Below are 20,196 nucleotides of genomic sequence, written 5' to 3'. Positions count from 1 at the left end.
GAGTTTGGAGAGGGTGGGGGAATGGAGTCTCGGACCATCACTTAGCGATGGCCAAGGTAAAGCTGCAAAGAAAATGGTTGAGGAGACGAAGGGGAAGACAGGAGGAAACAGCTCCTGTGAGAAGAGTGGAGAATTTGCAAGATAGTGAGAAAATGGCAGAGTATAAGAGCATAGTGAAAGAAAGATTGGGAAGGTATGAGCTAGAGCAGATGGAAGGGGTGGAAGACGTTTGTAAGATATTCACGGAAGAGATAGGCGCAGCGTGTGAGGTGGTTTGTGGAGTGAGGAGGAGATGCAAGGGTGTGCAAGGGACAGCATGGTGGAATGATGAGGTGAAACGAGCTGTAGAACAAAAGAAGAAGGCATATAGTGACTGGTTTGCGAGTAGAGGTAGGGGAGAAGATGAGAGAGAGAAGAGAGAGGTATATGTGAGCAGGAGAAGGGAGGTGAAGAGACTGGTGAAGGAGAGTAAGAAGAAAGCGGATGAAGAGTTTGGGAGGAATCTGAGTGTGAAATGGAGGGAGAGTAAGAAATTGTTTTGGAAGGAGGTAAAGAAGGTAAGGCAGTGTGAAAGGGGAAATAGTAGGAGAATGAAAGATAGGAATAAAGATTGTTGGAGGAGAAGAGAGAGAAATTGAGATGGAAGGAGCACTTTGAGGATTTGTTGAATGTAGAGAGTGAGAGCAGTGCGAGTATAAGTGGTTGGGGAATGGCTGGGAGAAGAAGAGATGAGAGGAGGGAGGAAGAGATCAGTAGGGCAGAAGAAGTGGAAGCAATGAAGAAGATCAAGTTGGGAAAGGCCCCAGGAATTGAAGGAGTGTGTGGTGAAATGCCGAGGTATGGGGGTGAGATTGTTGTGGAGTGGATATGGAAGTTGTGAAGATTGGCCTGGGAATAGGGAAGGGTTCCAGAGGACTGGAAATCAGGTATAATTATTCCTTTATACAAAGGAAAGGGGGAGAGAGAAGTATGTGGTAACCATAGGGTTATTTGCCTTCTTGGTGTGACTGGTAAAATATATGGTAGAATACTCATTGATAGGGTTAGGCATATGACAGAGGAGCTAGTTGGAGAAGAACAAGGGAGATTTAGGAAGGGAAAAGGGTGTGTAGATCAGATATTTGGTCTAAGATGTTTATTGGAGAAGTATCTAGAGAAGGGAAAGAAAGTGTATGCTGCCTTCATGGACTTGGAGAAAGCTTATGACAGAATAGATAGGCAAGGTATGTGGAAGGTACTAAGAATATATGGAGTGGAGGGGAAATTGTTGAGTGCTGTGAAGAGTATGTACGAAGGAGCTAGAGCTGCGGTGCGAGTGGATGGTGAGCTGAGTGAGTTCTTTGATCTCAATGTGGGACTGAAACAGGGTTGTGTGATGTCTCCATGGCTGTTTAATATATACATGGATGGGGTTGTAAAGGAGGTGCAAGGTAGGGCAGTGGATGTGGGGGTGGCTCTGATGAATGAGGGTGAGATTTGGAAGATTCCGGTGTTGCTGTTTGCTGATGATACAGTATTGTTGAGTGAAGATGAATGGGAGTTGCAAGGTTTGGTGAATGAATTTGGGACAGTGTGTAGGAGGAGGAAGCTGAAAGTTAATGTAAACAAAAGTAAAGTTATGGTGTTTGAGAGGAATGAAGTCACAGAGTGTGCAGTGAGGCTGGATGGTGAGGATATGGAGAATGTGAGTGCATTCAAGTACTTGGGTAGTGTGATGAGTAAGGATGAAACTTTGGGGGATGAAGTGCGTGAAAGGGTACAGCAGGGAAGGAAGGTTGTTGGTTCACTGAAAGCAGTGATGAGAAACAGGGAGGTGAGTATGGAAGTTAAGAAGTCACTGCATGATAGTATTGTGATCCCTACCCTGACGTATGGAAGCGAGGCGTGGACCTTGCAAGAGGGGAACAAGTCAAGAGTGAGAGCAGTAGAAATGACTTACTTGAGAGAAGCATGTGGGGTAACATGGAGGGACAGGTTGACGAATGAAGAAGTAAAGGAACGTTGTGGGGTGGATGTGGACGTGGTTGGGAAGATTAGGAGAAATACACTGAGGTGGTTTGGACATGTGGAGAGAATGGAGAATGAACGGCTGACTAAGAGGGTGTATGTAGGTGAGGTGGAGGGAGGGAGAGGGAAGGGTAGACCGAGGATGAGGTGGAGGGATGGAGTTGAGAGGTATATGAGGGAGCGGGGGGTGAGCTGGGGGGAGGGTAGTCAAATGGTGGGTGACAGAGCGACTTGGAGCCGTTTTGTCTGCAGCCACCCTTTGCGGGATTAGAGCGTCGGGCTATAGACAGATAGATAGAAATAAAAAAGCAGAGACAGGGGAAGAAAAAAGAAAAATGAGAAAAAGAAACATGAGGAAAGAAGGAAAAATAAAAGACGAGGAAAAAGGAGAAGGGAATAGAAATAAAAAACAGAGAAAACGATAGGAGGAATGAAGACGAGACGAAATGAGAGAGAGAGAGAGAGAGAGAGAGAGAGAGAGAGAGAGACGGAGGGCGGGGATAAATGTGAAAAAATATACGATACAGAAAAATCGGGAGTCGGTAAGATCTGCTAAATCCTTCAGGGTATATGGCAGTAGTTCAGGAAAGAGAAAATGGAAGGAGAGGAGTGGAAGAAGGGAGGAAAGGGAAGAGTAATAAGCTGAGGAGACGTGAGGATAGGAGAAAAGGAGGGGAAGGAGAGTGAGGCGATGAGGAGAAAACACAGAACAGAAACATAAATGGAGCAGAGGAGAGGAGAGGAGAGAGAGAGAGAGAGAGAGAGAGAGAGAGAGAGGGGGGGGGGTACGGTGGCCGGTAAACATGGTCAGGAACTGAAGCAAACCGTTTACTTTTTTCTCACAAATCTCCCAGTTTATCGCTCTGCCTTCCCTTCCCTCCTCTCTCCCTCTCTCTCTTATATATTCCTTATTACAAACGATCTACATAAAATCTGTAGCTAACGATCTACATAAAATCTGAAGCTAACATCTTCCTTAAAATATTTCACCTCAAACTATTATCACCCGCTTCATCCTGATTTCCACAACTAAAAATCTGTCGGTCTATATTTATCTATCTATATGCTGAACAGAAATGAAGGCACACACCCTTGCCTCAGTCCAGTACTGATAATGAAACCACTCACTTCATCATCCCTTTACTCGTGCATTTTTTTCATTTCCTTAAAAATTGCTACCTACACCATCACCTTACCTTTCACACCATAAGTATACAACACATGCCATAATCCCTCTCTATTCACTCTACACCATCACCTTACCTTTCACACCATAAGTATACAACACATGCCATAATCCCTCTCTATTCACTCTACACCATCACCTTACCTTTCACACCATAAGTATACAACACATGCCATAATCCCTCTCTATTTACTCCACACCATCACCTTACCTTTCACACCATAAGTATACAACACATGCCATAATCCCTCTCTATTCACTCTACACCATCACCTTACCTTTCACACCATAAGTATACAACACATGCCATAATCCCTCTCTATTCACTCTACACCATCACCTTACCTTTCACACCATAAGTATACAACACATGCCATAATCCCTCTCTATTCACTCTACACCATCACCTAACCTTTCACACCATAAGTATACAACACATGCCATAATCCCTCTCTATTCACTCTACACCATCACCTAACCTTTCACACCATAAGTATACAACACATGCCATAATCCCTCTCTATTCACTCTACACCATCACCTTACCTTTCACACCATAAGTATACAACACATGCCATAATCCCTCTCTATTCACTCTACACCATCACCTTACCTTTCACACCATAAGTATACAACACATGCCATAATCCCTCTCTATTCACTCTACACCATCACCTTACCTTTCACACCATAAGTATACAACACATGCCATAATCCCTCTCTATTCACTCTACACCATCACCTTACCTTTCACACCATAAGTATACAACACATGCCATAATCCCTCTCTATTCACTCTACACCATCACCTTACCTTTCACACCATAAGTATACATCACATGCCATAATCCCTCTCTATTCACTCTACACCATCACCTTACCTTTCACACCATAAGTATACAACACATGCCATAATCCCTCTCTATTCACTCTACACCATCACCTTACCTTTCACACCATAAGTATACAACACATGCCATAATCCCTCTATTCACTCTCTCCTATACTTTCTCCAGATCCATAAATGCCATCAGTCCTTGCAGTCCTTGCCACATGCTTTCTCCACTCTCTGCTTTACTGCTAATATTTAATCTACATATCCCCTGTTACTTTGCAAACCATCCTGTTCATCACTTATCACATGTTCACACATCTGTCTTGCCTATTCCATCAGTATTCTTTTACAGACCTCACCAACAAAACCCAGCCGACTTATTCCATATTTCTTGCATGCACTTCAGTCACCTTTCCTTTTGCACAAGGACAGCATTCACCCATTTCCAAGATAATTCCAAGTCCTTCGCCATTCCTAAATTAACCACAGACAAGAAATAAGAATGACTCGTATAAATATTCGCAGGACCAGTCTTATGGGTAAATTAACCATAGACAAGAAATAAGAATGACTCGTATAAATATTCGCAGGACCAGCCTTATGGGAAAACTATACCTGAACCTTGTAAACAGGTGTAAGTGGACTAAATATTCCAATTACAGGAAGGAATAAGTTGGTACTTACATAACACCACCAGGTATTGCACAATTACTTACCTGATGGAAAACAATATTAGACGTATTATTCAATTATACAAGGAATAGACGGCCAATACATACAGTACATAAAGCAAAATACACTCTAACAAACTCTCTCTCTCTCTCTCTCTTCATATATCTCCTCCTCCTTTTCCTCTCACATTCTTCTCCCACCATCCACTCCAATCTTCCATCCATCTTGTCTCTACCCAGCTCCCTCTTTTCCTCCTGTTCCATCCTGCTCCTTTATTCTCTCGTATCCATCAAATGAAGGCTTATCCGCCTTATACTCGTACAGGCTACGCAGATACCACCAGAGCAGGACCATCTCATTACAGCTTGACACACCGTCAGATTACCACCAGAGCAGGACCATCTCATTACAGCTTGACACACCGTCAGATTACCACCAGAGCAGGACCATCTCATTACAGCTTGACACACCGTCAGATTACCACCAGAGCAGGACCATCTCATTACAGCTTGACACACCGTCAGATTACCACCAGAGCAGGACCATCTCATTACAGCTTGACACACCGTCAGATTACCACCAGAGCAGGACCATCTCATTACAGCTTGACACACCGTCAGATTACCACCAGAGCAGGACCATCTCATTACAGCTTGACACACCGTCAGATTACCACCAGAGCAGGACCATCTCATTACAGCTTGACACACCGTCAGATTACCACCAGAGCAGGACCATCTCATTACAGCTTGACACACCGTCAGATTACCACCAGAGCAGGACCATCTCATTACAGCTTGACACACCGTCAGATTGGACACGAAGAAAATAATCATCGCTATCGTCATCATTTATATTCCATGTGTGTCGAGAGAGAGAGAGAGAAAGAGAGGGAGAGAGAGAGAATATATGAATCAGCAGTTGTATGAGGGAAGTGGATAAGAAGGGAGAGGAAAAGTTTGAAGGGAAGGAAGTTCAAATGTGGAGTTGGTGAGTGGCCAGCGATCTTGAGAGAGAGAGAGAGAGAGAGAGAGAGAGAGAGAGAGAGAATGAGAATCTAGGCGCACCCCGCCTCCTGTAAGAGTTGGCTGATGACTCTTGTGTTATCTGTCTCACTTGCTCTCTCACCAGAACATGGCATAATTATTCTCTCTCTCTGCCTCTGTAACCTCATCATCAGTAGTTCAGGGTGAAGCCTGAGAAGTTGGCATCATGTTTCGCTGACCAAGCCAAGTTTACCATAGTGCACCCACTCTGACTGGTTGGGGGTGTGAGGAGTTGGGAGAGGCGGAGGGAGGAGGGGGAGGAGAGAGGATAAAGAGCTTGAAAAGAAGGAGTGGCAGTCAGAAAGGGCAAGCATGGGAAAGGAGAGAGGAAGAGAGCAAAGGATAGAACCCACATCCACACCCGTCACACCTACATCCACACCCGTCACATCCACACCCATCACAGGCACACCCACATCCACAAGCGTCACACCCACATCCACACCCGTCACACTCACACGTACATCCGTCACACCCATAAACACGCGTCTGTCTGTCTGTCTGTCTCTCTCTCTCTCTCTCTCTCTCTCTCAGCCTAGGAGGGACCCCTACAGTACTTGTGGACGTATTAATCAGTGCTGTATCCAACCATTACAAATCCAAGAACCCAGCCTCCTCTCCAAGAAGTCGTGTGAACAGCCTGAACAAAGTCAAACCACTCGTCAGCAGTTCCTGAGGGATTACATCAAAACTTTCTCCAACTACAAGGAGCAGGAGAAAATAAACTTGAATAACTCCCATATACCTTGCACTGATTTGGCTTTCCCTGACACAGTAAATAATTTAGTTGGCGGTGAAAGTCTGTATACTCACACCTTTCTCCAAGAAGATGAACAAGGAGAAAGTAATCAGGCACTGCTCTCATATACCTGGCTTTCTTCGACGCAGGTAAAAACTTGGTGTGAGGTGAAAAAGTCTGCTTAAGATCGGTCTACCATCGTCATCAGGAAGCCGTATATTGAGGAAGTATCAAAGTTGGGCATTAAAAACTTTAGTCTTTTTCTCGATATATTTTCTGAGATGGCCCACGCTTTCCTTGCCTTTTCTTTTTTAACTTTTCTCGATGCGTGGATCTTTTTCTTTAAATATTTAGTACTTTTACCTTATTCTTGCTATATCCAGACTTCATTAAACTTAAGATTAACTTTTTGAACAGGAATGAATAAATATAAACATCAAAACCAATTCACTACGAAGACGCTTTCTATGTATTCTTGTTATCTCTGGATAATTAATTCAGCTTTCTATCGACCCAAAGCGACTCATTCACCTCGGCAATACGTGAAGTAATTTAAATTTTATTCCTGCCATCTCAACAAGATTTTATTCACCTTAGGGAAGGCTTTACGGACAGGAAGGACGAAATATCAATTTCACTAACCCTTTCCTCAGGAGATGGATTTTCTTTTACTATTTCTAGATACGATAATTTATTCAGTTTAACATAGATTATTTCCAGGTGTGCTCATGCAAAGTTATGCAAGTGTCTCGTCAATTGCCTAGGTGAAGTAATATAATCTTCCTGTCATATCCAGACAATTTTCTTCAACTTGGGGCAGTCTTTCCGAACTGGATGGATTAGACCTAACACCTTTGGTTCCTTCTCCCTAGCATAAACACACACACACACACACACACACACACACACACAAATCCCTTCACTGCCACAAGTCTCTGCGAAACTGTCAGGAGAGAGTAGCTAGTCATTAAATAGGAAGAATATCAATTTTTAAAAAGTTCAACTACGTGGAGTTAAATTTTCTCTACTGGACTGAAAAAAAAATTTTGAATTTCAGATGGCGGTGATACAAGGAATGGTGTTCTTTATTTTTATTTTTTTCATAATACAGTGGGGGTAAACATGTCACCCAATGAAATTTTTCATTACACCGGTTATTAGAGGAATTTCTCTCTCTCTCTCTCTCTCTCTCTCAGACAGGACCCACAAAGTTAAAAGCGATAAAAAGTACGGTAAAACTTGACTCAAAGAATTTGCGCGTCTGGTACATACGAGAAAGAGAGAGAGAGAGAGAGAGAGAGAGAGAGAGAGAGAGAGAGAGAGAGAGAGTGTGTGTGTGTGTGTGTGTGTGTGTGTAAACAGTAAGCCAGTACCCTATCCTACCCTCAAGAGGTACAGGGGCCACAGGCTGACCTACCCTTGTACAACACAGACCTAAAGGTTTTACACGACTCGGATCCCCCCCCCCCAACGAAAAATAAGTAAAAACTAAATAAACAAAAAAATCCAGTCGACTGCATTTCCCCCTTTTGTTTTATGCATCGGACTCGGCATAGACAATACAGTCTATTCCCTGAGGCTTAGCATTTAAATAGCAGCAGACGGCGCCACACACCTTCACATGTCACCACTGCGGCACTAATACCCACCGGCCATTCACGACTGGTGTGATAGTATTAGCGGTGGTGTTTTTATGGTATATCGGTGGGTGTTGTGGAAGATCAGTAAAGTCCATTTTATTTATAGGCAAATCCGCTAAAAATGCTTCCCTGCCCCAGCCTGGGATGGAACTTGGGTCTTTCCACACAGCAGACCACTTCGCCACCACTTGGCCACTGATTCGAATCGGAGTGTACAGACCCTGACTCAGATCAGCACCTAAACCCAATAAACCACCAGGCGTTTTGACCTACTACCCGTTTAACCTCTCAGCCCGAGGACGCCGCTTTTATTTATATATATTTAATTAATGAGAGGACGATGTGAGTTGGAGGGAGGGCAGCCTACTGACGGGGGGATTAATACGTCTGGGTATAAACACAAACAGAAAAACAGACAATAATTATTGGGAGAGCTGGCACCCACTTAAGGGACAAAAGAAATGTCTATTAAGCATTATACAAATCGTATGAAATTATCAAGACCAAGAACAAACGAAAAACGTGTGTAAAAAGGTTAACAACATGAAGCGGTGCCAAGGCGCAGCAAACCCGTCCCCAGCGGTCATTTTAGTGCTAACATAAAGAGAACAGAATATCTAGTAAAAGATGTCACATATCAAACCTGGCGTAAATCGGGTGAAAACTGACGATTTTAAGCCCATTTGAAATTTTAGGCCAGACCCCCCTACTGCTAACTAGGGGGTGACCCCCCTGACGTAATGAGGCATGTTACAGGATGCTGATTTGAATGACGCACGTTTAGGTTTTGGTTTCATGTCGATATGTATTTGAAAAGAGCTATGGCGATTTTTTTTTTTTTTTTTTTTTTTTTTACATAGTTTGGGCCAACAGCCAGGGCCTTGGCCCAATTTGGCCCAAAATTTAATCAGGTGATCAGAAGGTCATAGCCCATCATCCCTGTAATTTTATTAAAATCGCACCAGTAGTTTTCGCGTAAAGTTAACAGACAGGCAGACAGAGAGACTGACAAACGGAGCGAAAACAATACCCGCCCCCAAGTCCCTCCGGGGCGGGAACGAGTAATAAATAAAGGATAATTGGACAAACGAGGAACACCATTATTTATTGCAATAATCATCCTATCTTTAAAACATATCGCTATTATTTCCATTATTTCCTCCATTTTCTCCTGATCTGTTTATGTTGTCAGTTTAAATACATTCTTCGATTTATTTTACCCTAGTTCGTGAAATTCTCTCTCTCTCTCTCAAGCTTTGATCTTTTCCCCTTTCCTGAACCCTCCCCCCCCCTCTCTCTCCCTGTAGTTCTTATCTCTTCTTATTATTCCTGTCTCTCTCTCACACACACACACACACACACAACTCACGCACGCAAATACACATACGCACACACTTCAACACATATGATCCTCTCTCGCTTTTTGGTTACCGTAAATCTCTTGTTTTATGTCTTCACACACACACACACACCAGCACATATGACCCTCTCTCACTTTTTGGTTACCGTAAATCTCTTGTTTTGTGTCTTCAGACACACACACACACACACACACACACACACACACACACACACACACACACACACACACACAAGCACATATGACCCTCTCTCACTTTTTGGTTATCGTAAATCTCTTGTTTTGTGTCTTGAGACACACACACACACACACACACACACACACACACACACACACACACACACACATTCAGTATAATATATATATATATATATATATATATATATATATATATATATATATATATATATATATATATATATATATATATATATATATATATATATATAAAACGTCGGCCCAGCTCTTCCCAAACACACAAGATCCAATCCAGTCTCTCTCAAAGTCTCCTCCTCAGTCTCTCCCTTTCACTCCAACCTCCACCCTCCAACCCCTCCAAACAGGCCTGCCTCATACATAATCAGGCCATTTCCATACACGACATCACTCGCTGCCAAGATCTCCCTGGACGGGTCTGTGAAGAATACATCTCATTTTCTGACATTTGGAGGAACGGACAGGTTTGTGAACGATACCCGTCAATGTTCGCCTGCTAGAAAATGGGACTGAATCACTTCTTCCTTATTACTTCTGCGATAAGCAACAGGCGGAAGCTCAGTCGGTAGAGAGGTGGCCTGCAGTCCTACCGGACCCAGGTTCATAACCCGCTGGGGCAGGGAACAGTTTAAGGATTTCAATTTCATGTAAAGCAGAATTTACTGATCTACCAGAAGACCCGCCGACATGTCGTAAAAATACCCCTGCTAATACCACTACACCAGTCCTGTATGAGACAGCCCTAGCATGTATTCAATATGGACGGTGGGTGTTATGGCCGAAGTGGTGACATGTAGAGGTGTACGAAATGTTGGAGGACTACTGGGCCTTGGGAGCAGGCTGTGAAGCCTATGCCCAGAGTCGGACACATAAAAAACACAAAAGTCTGCACTAAATTAATCTTGCCACCATAAGCTAACTAGTATTAGTGATGTGTGTCATCGTCATTAGGTCTTTCTCATTGCCTATACCTCCTGTCTTCTAAACGCAATGTACCCAGGCATCTCGAAAACAAAGTAGCTTTTGGCTTTCTTATTTATTATCTTATTTTGACACGGGAGAAGTTTTACAGTCTCTTACTGTTTTTTTTTTTTTTTTTCCAGCACCGATAATGCATAAAAACTTTCTCATCATCATCTCTCACTTCATTATTCAGACTCAGGCCTTCAGCCGTGTTTAATGACTGGCTCACAATGTAGGCCTGTTCTCACCAACAAGGCAGTATTAGCCTTGATTAATGACCTTGATCGTGATGGATGGTGGCAGTCACGGCTTTGGAGAGTGTGAGTTTAAGGCATTCTTTTAAAACCACCATTATGATGCACAGTATGATGCAGTGTGAGGTTAAGATATTCTTTTAAAACCACCACTATGATGCACACTATGATGCAGTGTGAGGTTAAGATATTCTTTTAAAACCACCATTATGATGCACACTATGATGCAGTGTGTTTAAGATATTCTTTTAAAACCACCATTATGATGCACACTATGATGCAGTGTGAGTTTAAGACATTCTTTTAAAACCACCTTTGTGATGCACACTATGATGCACTCTCATCTTATTTCATTTGTTTTCACAACTTCACGTAATTTTATTTAGTTTTGGACGACCTTATTTACTATGTCTGACTTTATCTTGAACCCACTAAGAGGGAAAAAGTCCTCATACTAAAGACTCCTAAACTGAAGGTGTTGGCAATAAGAGGAATAAGAGGAAAGAATGGAAGTTACTATACTCCAATCACTATGACCTAACCTACTGTAAAACTGCAATCCATTCACCCTGAATGCTGATCAAAATTAGAAGAGGGTACTAGTCACGATGAAGTGCTGTGGAAAGAGGGCAGAGCGATAGTACTGTCTTAACCTGCTATTACTGTCTCATTCTGCTATTTAGCTATGCAAAATGCACAACAAAACGACTAAAATCTTCGCCAAGTTAAGGTTGACAGTCTACAGCGGAGAAAGGAAAGCCAGAGAAGACAATAATAATGGGAAAAAAAAAATCATGAAAAAAGAGAGAGAGAGAGAGAGAGAGAGAGAGAGAGAGAGAGAGAGAGACAGACAGAGATAAAGGCCGGCCAGGTGGACACAGGCTGTATCAACTGTAGAAAACGAGGTTGACTTTCCACATACTTTTACTGTGAAGTATGAAAATGCTTAATGGTAAAATAGTTGACGTCTGTATGGCATGTAAGAAATCATGATGAGGTTACGAGTAAAGAGAAAATAATCAAATTCAATGAAAAATGAACTGATATGCAGGTTGGTTCATACATTATATATGTCAATTCTGGTGTGTTGCAGGGACAGCTGGGTCTGCGTTATTAATATCCATCCTGCATCATTTCCCACCTTATCATCACACTTTTCATGCTTTATATTGTCCAATACAAATTTTATGGTTTTTGACTATGGTTAATTGGTAACTACTTGAAGCTGCCACACTGTGCTCCTCACACCAGCAAACTAAGCCGTCCCCACAACACACAAGACTGATGGGGTAATATACTGTACAGTATGGGTTACCCTGTATAAGAGACACACAGATTAACACACAGTCAGGCTGGTGGGCATTTGCTAGTATGGTATATCATGGCTACAAAAATCACAACACAACTATGAACAAATGAAAACTGAACATCATGAAGAGTTAGCTGAAAAACACGAAATGGAAAAACATGATGAAAATTAATGAGAGAAATCGGAGAATACGATGGAGAAAAAAATAAGAGAAAGGAATCCAAAAACTAGAAGGAAACTACAAAACACTAAATACTCCAAAACCTGTACAAACGTAGTAAAACATTGGAAATAATACGAGAGAGAGAGAGAGAGAGAGAGAGAGAGAGAGAGAGTAAAATATGGATCACAAAAATTAAGATGGCAAACTTGAGAGAGATAATGTACAACTAGAACCAAAAAAAAAAAAAAAAAAAAAAAAATTTAAACTAAAAAAAAAAAAAAAACAGCGAAAACCAAATAAAGCATTGTATAAAGACGTGGACACTGAAAATACACTACGACCCTCCAGGTTAACAATAAAATGGAATAAAAAAGAATGAAAAATATAAAATCGAGAGCTGAAGGACTAAAACAAAAGACATAACGAATACCTGAGAACCCGAAATGGAGACTGGCAACAATAAAATATTAAATAATGATATCCATCCTAAAATAAAACACAAGAGTGCAGAGATAAACACAGAGGGAAGTATTACAAAACAATGAAGCCAGTATGAAAACCCTCAAACTAAAGAAAACCAACAATAAAACAATACCGACCACCACCACACACTAAATCCAGGCCAAACCCGAGCCTGGCCTGCTACAAATGCCTGAATACTGTGGCGGTACACTCCACCCCTCCACGTAAAGCACACAACTCAGTTTGTTGACAAATCATTTTTTTTTCTCTCTCTCTCTTAAGGCAACTCGGTCAGACACAAGGTTTCAAAGTATATCAGTATGGTTATTACAACCGTATTAATCATGCCTGCAAAGGCAAACCCCATATAGGAAGTTAAAAATCAAGATAAACATACTTGGCCTTACTTCCACACAACAAGGCCCAGATTTTTTTTTTTTTAACCAACACAACAGTAAGTGTTTTAATGAACAAAATCGTCTGGTGGCAGCAGGAAGGTATGGGGAATGTATGCAGTATACAGACCAGCCTACCATCACTACAGCCTCCAATCCAGATTAAGTACTTTGTACTTTTTACTCCACATAAGCTGCCTTGCTCTTAGTTCGCTCGAAAGGTCACATGTATTATTCCTGTCTCTCCTGCCTCAACCACTGACTCATTCTACCTGTCAGTAAAGCCTCTGCGTTCATCCGCATCAAAAAATGTTGAATACGTCCTTTGTCCAGAAGACGGCTGGGTGAACAGGGTATGTGGCAACACTGTAGATAAGTCTGGGATATGTGGCCTATGAATTTACATACCATATAATCACCAACTAAAACCCATAAAAAAAGTAGAGGAGACTAAGACTAATAAAATGTACAAACTCATATCATCATCAGTAAAATCCGAAGGACATTTATATGATGCTAAATCATCAATATGGATTATTCTAAAAGCATGTTCTTTAAGTAAAAGATATATGAATGAAGAGTATTACTTCAGTTTTAATATACACATGTTTGGGAGTAACAGGTATGGATCAGATTAATCCCTCATTAATTGTCTTTAAAAGAAGCTGAAAGACTAAAGAGAGGTGGGGGGGGGGCAGTAAGAGAGAGGAATGAGGGAGGAATGAAAAGCGGAAGAGGGAGGAAACGAGGAAGGAAGAGCGGAGGGAGGGAGGGAGGAAGAGGAAGAGAAGGAGGTAAGGGAGCAGAGGGAGGGTGGGTCTTTTCTGTTTCCGCACCCTTTAAGTTTCTTAACAGCAACAGATTTATGGCACTTAAAGTATCGTTCCTGAATAATCCTGCATTAATTCAGTCAATATGTGTTGGTTTAATATAACTGGTAATCATGGTAAGCGTGTATAATAACAAGGGTGGAGGAGGCAAATGTGTTACCGCGGTGCCTTTTAAATATCCGCTCTGCTCTCACGAGGTCGTCCGTCTCTTTAACTTTTAAATGTCTTACAACTCGGTAAGCACTGCTCGTACTCTGCCTCTTGTCACAGACACATTCCCACCTAGCACGGTATGAAGAGTTCATTTAGTTGGCCACTTTGCCCGAACACGGAGAATAGGATCGTACTGTACCAATAAGACGCAAGCTAAATTCTGCCTTAATCATCAACAGAATAACATCCTATAATATCATTCGTTCAATAATACTCACCGCAATAAAGCAGGTGGTGCAGTGACGGGTGAAGTCAGGAGTGAGGAATGTGTGAGAGGAATGCAGGCGTGGTGAGTGTTGGCTGGTGGTACAGTAGTTAAGCACAGACACGATCAATCGATTCCTTGGCACAAAAATAATTTTGTGGAAGGGGCCATTGCGACCCTGGGTTCCAACAACACAAGCAGCTGCTGGTTGTTTGAACACCTTGCTTACACAGGCATCACTATTATCTCTCTTGTCCTTTTAAGTGACAACTATCAATCAGCCACCACGTGCTTCTTCCATTCAAACACTCCTGACCATTTTGCATCCACAAGGTAAGCTATATTCTTCAAGTCACTCACGGAACAATATTCATTAAAGTACTTACAACAAAACTCTAAGAGTAGCACAGAACACCGTAGTTACGTCAACAATCGGGTAATTATCCGTCTAACCACACCCCGATCCCAGCCACAAAAACACTGAAGCTCACGAGTTAAAGGGAAGGATGGGGTATCTTACGATTGGTGGCAAGGGTTGTGACCAGCGCTGTAATTGGCTGACTGGCTGACCTGCCTCCATAACAAGCGCTCTTATTGGCTGCTGTCTGAGCGCAGAGGCTGGGTAGAGAAATGTGGAGGAATTGGAGTGAAAGGTGGAGGGAGAGACAGCATGTTAACTCCACTTTTGGCCACACCGTAGCTAAGGATGGAAATATCTTTACACTAAGAGTAGTTTTTAACCTAAATAAACGCACGCTGTTACTAGCTACTGTGACAGAGAAGGAGGAAGGGAGGAGAGGGTGGAGGGAGAGGCAGCGTGGGAAGCAAAGGTCTGATGTATCTTTGCAATTATGGCATTTTTGACCCTAAACCCACTGCCACGTGTTTGTTGGGTCTGGGGCTCTTTGTGGCAACAAAGTGATGCAATAACACTGGATGTGACCCGTCTTCCACCACCACCACCACCCCTGCCCGTCTTCCACCACCACCACCACCACTACCCCTGCCCGTTTTCCACCACCACCACCACCACCACTACCCCTGCCCGTCTTCCACCACCACCACTATCCCTGCCCGTCTTCCACCACCACCACTATCCCTGCCCGTCTTCCACCACCACCACAACTATACTACCACCACCACTACCCCTGCCCATCTTCCACCACCACCACTACCCCTGCCCGTCTTCCACCACCACCACCACCACTACCCCTGCCTCGTCATCGACCACCACCACTACCCCTGTCCGTCTTCATCACCACCACTACCCCTGTCCGTCTTCATCACCACCACTACCCCTGTCCGTCTTCATCACCACCACTACCCCTGTCCGTCTTCATCACCACCACTACCCCTACCAGTCTTCCACCACCACCACCACAACCCCTGCCCGTCTTCCACCACCACTACAACCATCCCTGCCCGTCTTCCACCACCACCACCACCACCACCACCATCATCACCACTATCTCTACTCGTCGTCCACCACCTCTACCACCACCACTACCCCTGCCCGTCCTCCACCACCACCACCACCACTACCCCTGCCTGTCTTCCACCACCACCACCACCACTACCTCTGGCAGTCTTTCACCACCACCACCACTACCTCTGCCCGTCTTCCACCACCACCACCACCACCATCACCACCACCACCACCACTACCACTACCTCTGCCCGTCTTCCACCACCACCACCACCACCATCACCACCACCACCACCACTACCACTACCTCTGCCCGTCTTCCACCACCACCACCACAGCTACCCCTGCCCGTCTTCCACCACCACCACCACCACTATCCCTGCCCGTCTTCTACCACTACCTCCACCACCATCACTACCCCTGCCCGTCTTCTACCACCACCACCACCACCACTACCCCTACTCGTCTTCAACCACCACCACCACAACCACTACCCCTGCCCGTCTTCCACCACCACCACCACCACCACCACCCCAGCCCGTCTTCCATTACCATCACCACCCCTGCCCGTCTTCCACCACCACCACCACCACCCCTGCCCGTCTTCCACCACCACCACCCCTGCCCGTCTTCCACCACAACCACCATCACCACCACCACCACCACCCCAGCCCGTCTTCCACCACCACCACCACCCCTGCCCGTCTTCCACCACCACCACCACCGCAGCCCGTCTTCCACCACCACCACCATCACCACCACCTTCCCAGCCCGTCTTCCACCACCACCACCACCACCACCACCACCCCTCCCCGTCTTCCACTACCACCACCACCACCACCACCACCCCTGCCCGTCTTCCACCACAACCACCACCACCCCTGCCCGTCTTCCACCACCACCACCACCCCTGCCCGTCTTCCACCATCACCACCACCCCTGCCCGTCTTCCACCACCACCACCACCACCCCTGTTCGTCTTCCACAAACACCAACACCACCACCACCACCACCCCTGTTCGTCTTCCAACACCACCACCACTACCACCCCTGTTCATCTTCCACCACCACCATCACCACCCATGTTCGTCTTCCTCCACCATCACCACCACCACCCCTGTTCGTCTTCCACCACCACCACCACCCCTGTTCGTCTTCCACCACCACCACCACCCCTGTTCGTCTTCCACCACCACCACCACCACCACCATCCCTGCCCGTACTCCACCACCACCACCACCACCCCTGCCCGTACTCCACCACCACTACCACCATCCCTGCCCGTCTTCCACAACCATCACCACCACCACCACCACCCCTGACCGTCCTCCTTCACCACCACCACAACCACCACCCCTGACCGTCTTCCAAAACCACCACTACCACCACCACCACCCCCACCCCTGCCCGTCTTCCACAATAACCACTACCAACACCACCATCCCTGCGCATCTTCCACCACCACCACCACCATCACTACCACAGCTAGACATATCTGGCAATTTCAGTACCGTAATTGGATATCCTAGTGATTATCTTCTCGGTAACAAGCAGCCTCGAAAGGACCACCAGGTGTGCTGCTGTTTGCTTTCCTTTGTACTACTCCTTTGTAATGTGGGACTTCACTGAAGTCGCTAATGTGTACGGGAGTGAAGCATATTGCGTCCAAAAACCGTTAGTGTACAAAAGACGGACAGGGCCGCTCCTAGAGGTGCTCCCCCATCTAAATATGTTTGTGATCCACATTTTCCAGTAATTGTTAGTTGTCCTCCTGACTGCTCTTCACTTCCCCTTGGCTGCCGCTGCCCCAGAGTTAACAAGCACTGATGCACATCTGCCACAATACCCACAGCTTGGGCAGGGGGGAGGCAAACCACTAGGCACTGTTGCTGTTATTTACTCAAGGGGTATATTGGTGGTGAGTGTATGTGAGGTGGTGGGGGAGATGTAGACCCAGGATGAGGTGAAGCGATGGGGGGGGGGGAAGAGGTATGTGAATGAGGATGGTGGGAAGTGGAGGGAGGGCAGCCAGATGGCTGAGGACAGGGACATATGATGGCAATTTCATCGTGGCCACACCCCTTCCAGGATTAAGGCGTCAGGCTATAGATAGACAGAAAGGTTTACTGAGGTGGGATAACACGTGAATATTGCAGAGTGGGATGAAAATGTGAACATTATTTTGGTGAAGCTGGTATCATCACATAACACTGGCTTCCCTAGTTAATACGGGCCGGGAGATCATTAACAAGGTTTTAATATCATGGACTTCAGTGATGGCCCACATTACGGTACTGAAGCTGCCAAACCTATCTACTGGTGGCGGTGGTGGTGGTGGTGGTGGAAGACGCGCGGGGATGATGGTGGTGGTGATGAGCAGGAATGGTGGTGGAAACTGTGGTACTGCCATAACGGTGTGGTAATGGCTGATAGGGGGATCTGGTAAGAGGCTGGCCAAGGTGAGAGTGGTGCTGGCGAGACAGGAAAAGATACACTTACTGCTTAATACCTTTACGTACACACAGGCTTTTCCGCTATATTCCATAAACTCTGAACCACAACGATATAGTAATGGATTCAACAGGATTACAAGTGTTGGGAAGGCTGTAATAGTCACAAAAGTAGCCTGTCAAAGAAAAAAAAAGAAAAAAAAAAAAAAGAGGATTCTAAATCGTCAAGCCAGACAACACGTATACTGATAGTAACAGAAACATTCCTCAACACCCTCGCTAATACCATCACAGCAGTCCTGAATAAACAGCTCCAGTATATACTCAGTATTGATGGTGGGGGTATTAGCGCCACAGTGGTAACACGGGAATGTGTAGCCCACGTAGGACTGCTGGGCCTCAGGGAACGGACTGTCAAGTCTATGCCCCGAGTCGGAAAAGGAAGAACTCTCAGAAACTAAAGATGTCAATCTTGCTTTACACATTATATTATTGGAAACAATGCTTCCGACAGTTCGAAACTCAAGAGATGAAAGGCAACAGCCGCTGTGATGCTATTTCAGTTTTAATTGGCTCCTTAGATCGAAAGAGTGGCAGGTAAAATTACTGTGGCATCAGTTGGAGCAAACAAGATGAATTGTCCCTTGAGGTTTTCAAGGAAATTACGAGTACACAGGCAAAAAAAAAAAAAAAAAATCGTGAAGGTGTTAACAGGTGTTGATACACCCTGGCGGAACAAGGGATCTGCCACTTTCCATGTGTCCTTTTCACCCTGTGTATGAACGTCACTTGTGAGGGAGGGGAAGGGAGAGGAGAGGTAAGGGTGGAGGAAAGAGAAGGGATTGCGGGGAGGAGGGAAGAAGGAATTTAAAGGGGAACATGAGTAAAGTAAGAAGAGGAGAGGAAGGGGGATGTAATGGTGAAGGAAGGGAAAGGGATGAATGGAGATAAGATAGGGGGGATACAGGAGGAGGAATAATAAGAGAAAGGAAAAAGGGAAACTAGGGGGAGAAGAAAATTAAGAAACGTTAAGAAATGAAACTAGGAACAGAGGGAGAGAATGCATAAGATGTGGGAAGAAGTGAAAGAATCACTGAAGAGGCACTAAACAGATGATTATGAAAGTTAGAGCGTTCCTTGTCCCCGACCTTCTACTGAGAAGGAGAAAGAAAGGAAAAAAGAGAAAGTCCAGGGAGGGCAAGAGACAGGGAAAAAGAGGCTCCAGGGATGACACACGATAGAGAAGGAGGAAGAGGGTAAAAGAGAGGTATATAAGACAGGAGGAGAAAGAAGTGAAGGATGAGATAGAAAGCATGGAGGAGAGGGAAAGTGTGAACTCTGTGTGCCTGTTTATCTCTTCCTCTCATATCCTGTGCTTGTCTCTGTGCTGGTGTGTTAATCTTGACCACTGTTCTCACCTAGACGTACGTACGTACGTACGCACGTGTGTGTGTGTGTGTGTGTGTGTGTGTGTGTGTGTGTGTGTGTGTGTGTGTGTGTGTGTGTGTGTGTGTGTGTGTGTGTGTGTGTGTGTGTGTGTGTGTGTGTGTGTGTGTGTGTGTGTGTGTGTGTGTGTGTGTGTGTGTGTGTGTGTGTGTGTGTGTGTGTGTGTGTGTGTGTGTGTGTGTGTGTGTGTGTGTGTGTGTGTGTGTGTGTGTGTGTGTGTGTGTGTGTGTGTGTGTGTGTGTGTGTGTGTGTGTGTGTGTGTGTGTGTGTGTGTGTGTGTGTGTGTGTGTGTGTGTGTGTGTGTGTGTGTGTGTGTGTGAAGTATTCCGGCAGTGTTGTGAACGCTGGTAATAGCATGGAGGAAGGACTGAAGTTAAGC

The 20,196-nt window shown here is 44.8% G+C and overlaps 1 protein-coding gene across 1 annotated transcript in view; it reads left to right on the top strand.

Moving 5' to 3' along the window:
* LOC145418629 (uncharacterized) overlaps positions 1–20,196 on the top strand; it is an 85,755-nt gene that overhangs the window by 28,268 nt on the left and 37,291 nt on the right. Inside the window, exon 5 of the mRNA XM_080286993.1 lies at positions 5,025–5,507. Within this exon, the coding sequence (XP_080143119.1) occupies positions 5,025–5,507 (483 nt within the window). The remainder of the gene's footprint in view (positions 1–5,024; positions 5,508–20,196) is intronic.

This window comes from Coenobita brevimanus, chromosome 115, assembly GCF_032717465.1.
Source record: "Coenobita brevimanus isolate Jiangsu-jjx chromosome 115, ASM3271746v2, whole genome shotgun sequence".
NCBI lineage: Eukaryota > Metazoa > Arthropoda > Malacostraca > Decapoda > Coenobitidae > Coenobita > Coenobita brevimanus.
The sequence above is the reverse complement of the archived record's forward strand: the minus strand, read 5'-3'. Positions and strand labels throughout refer to the sequence as shown.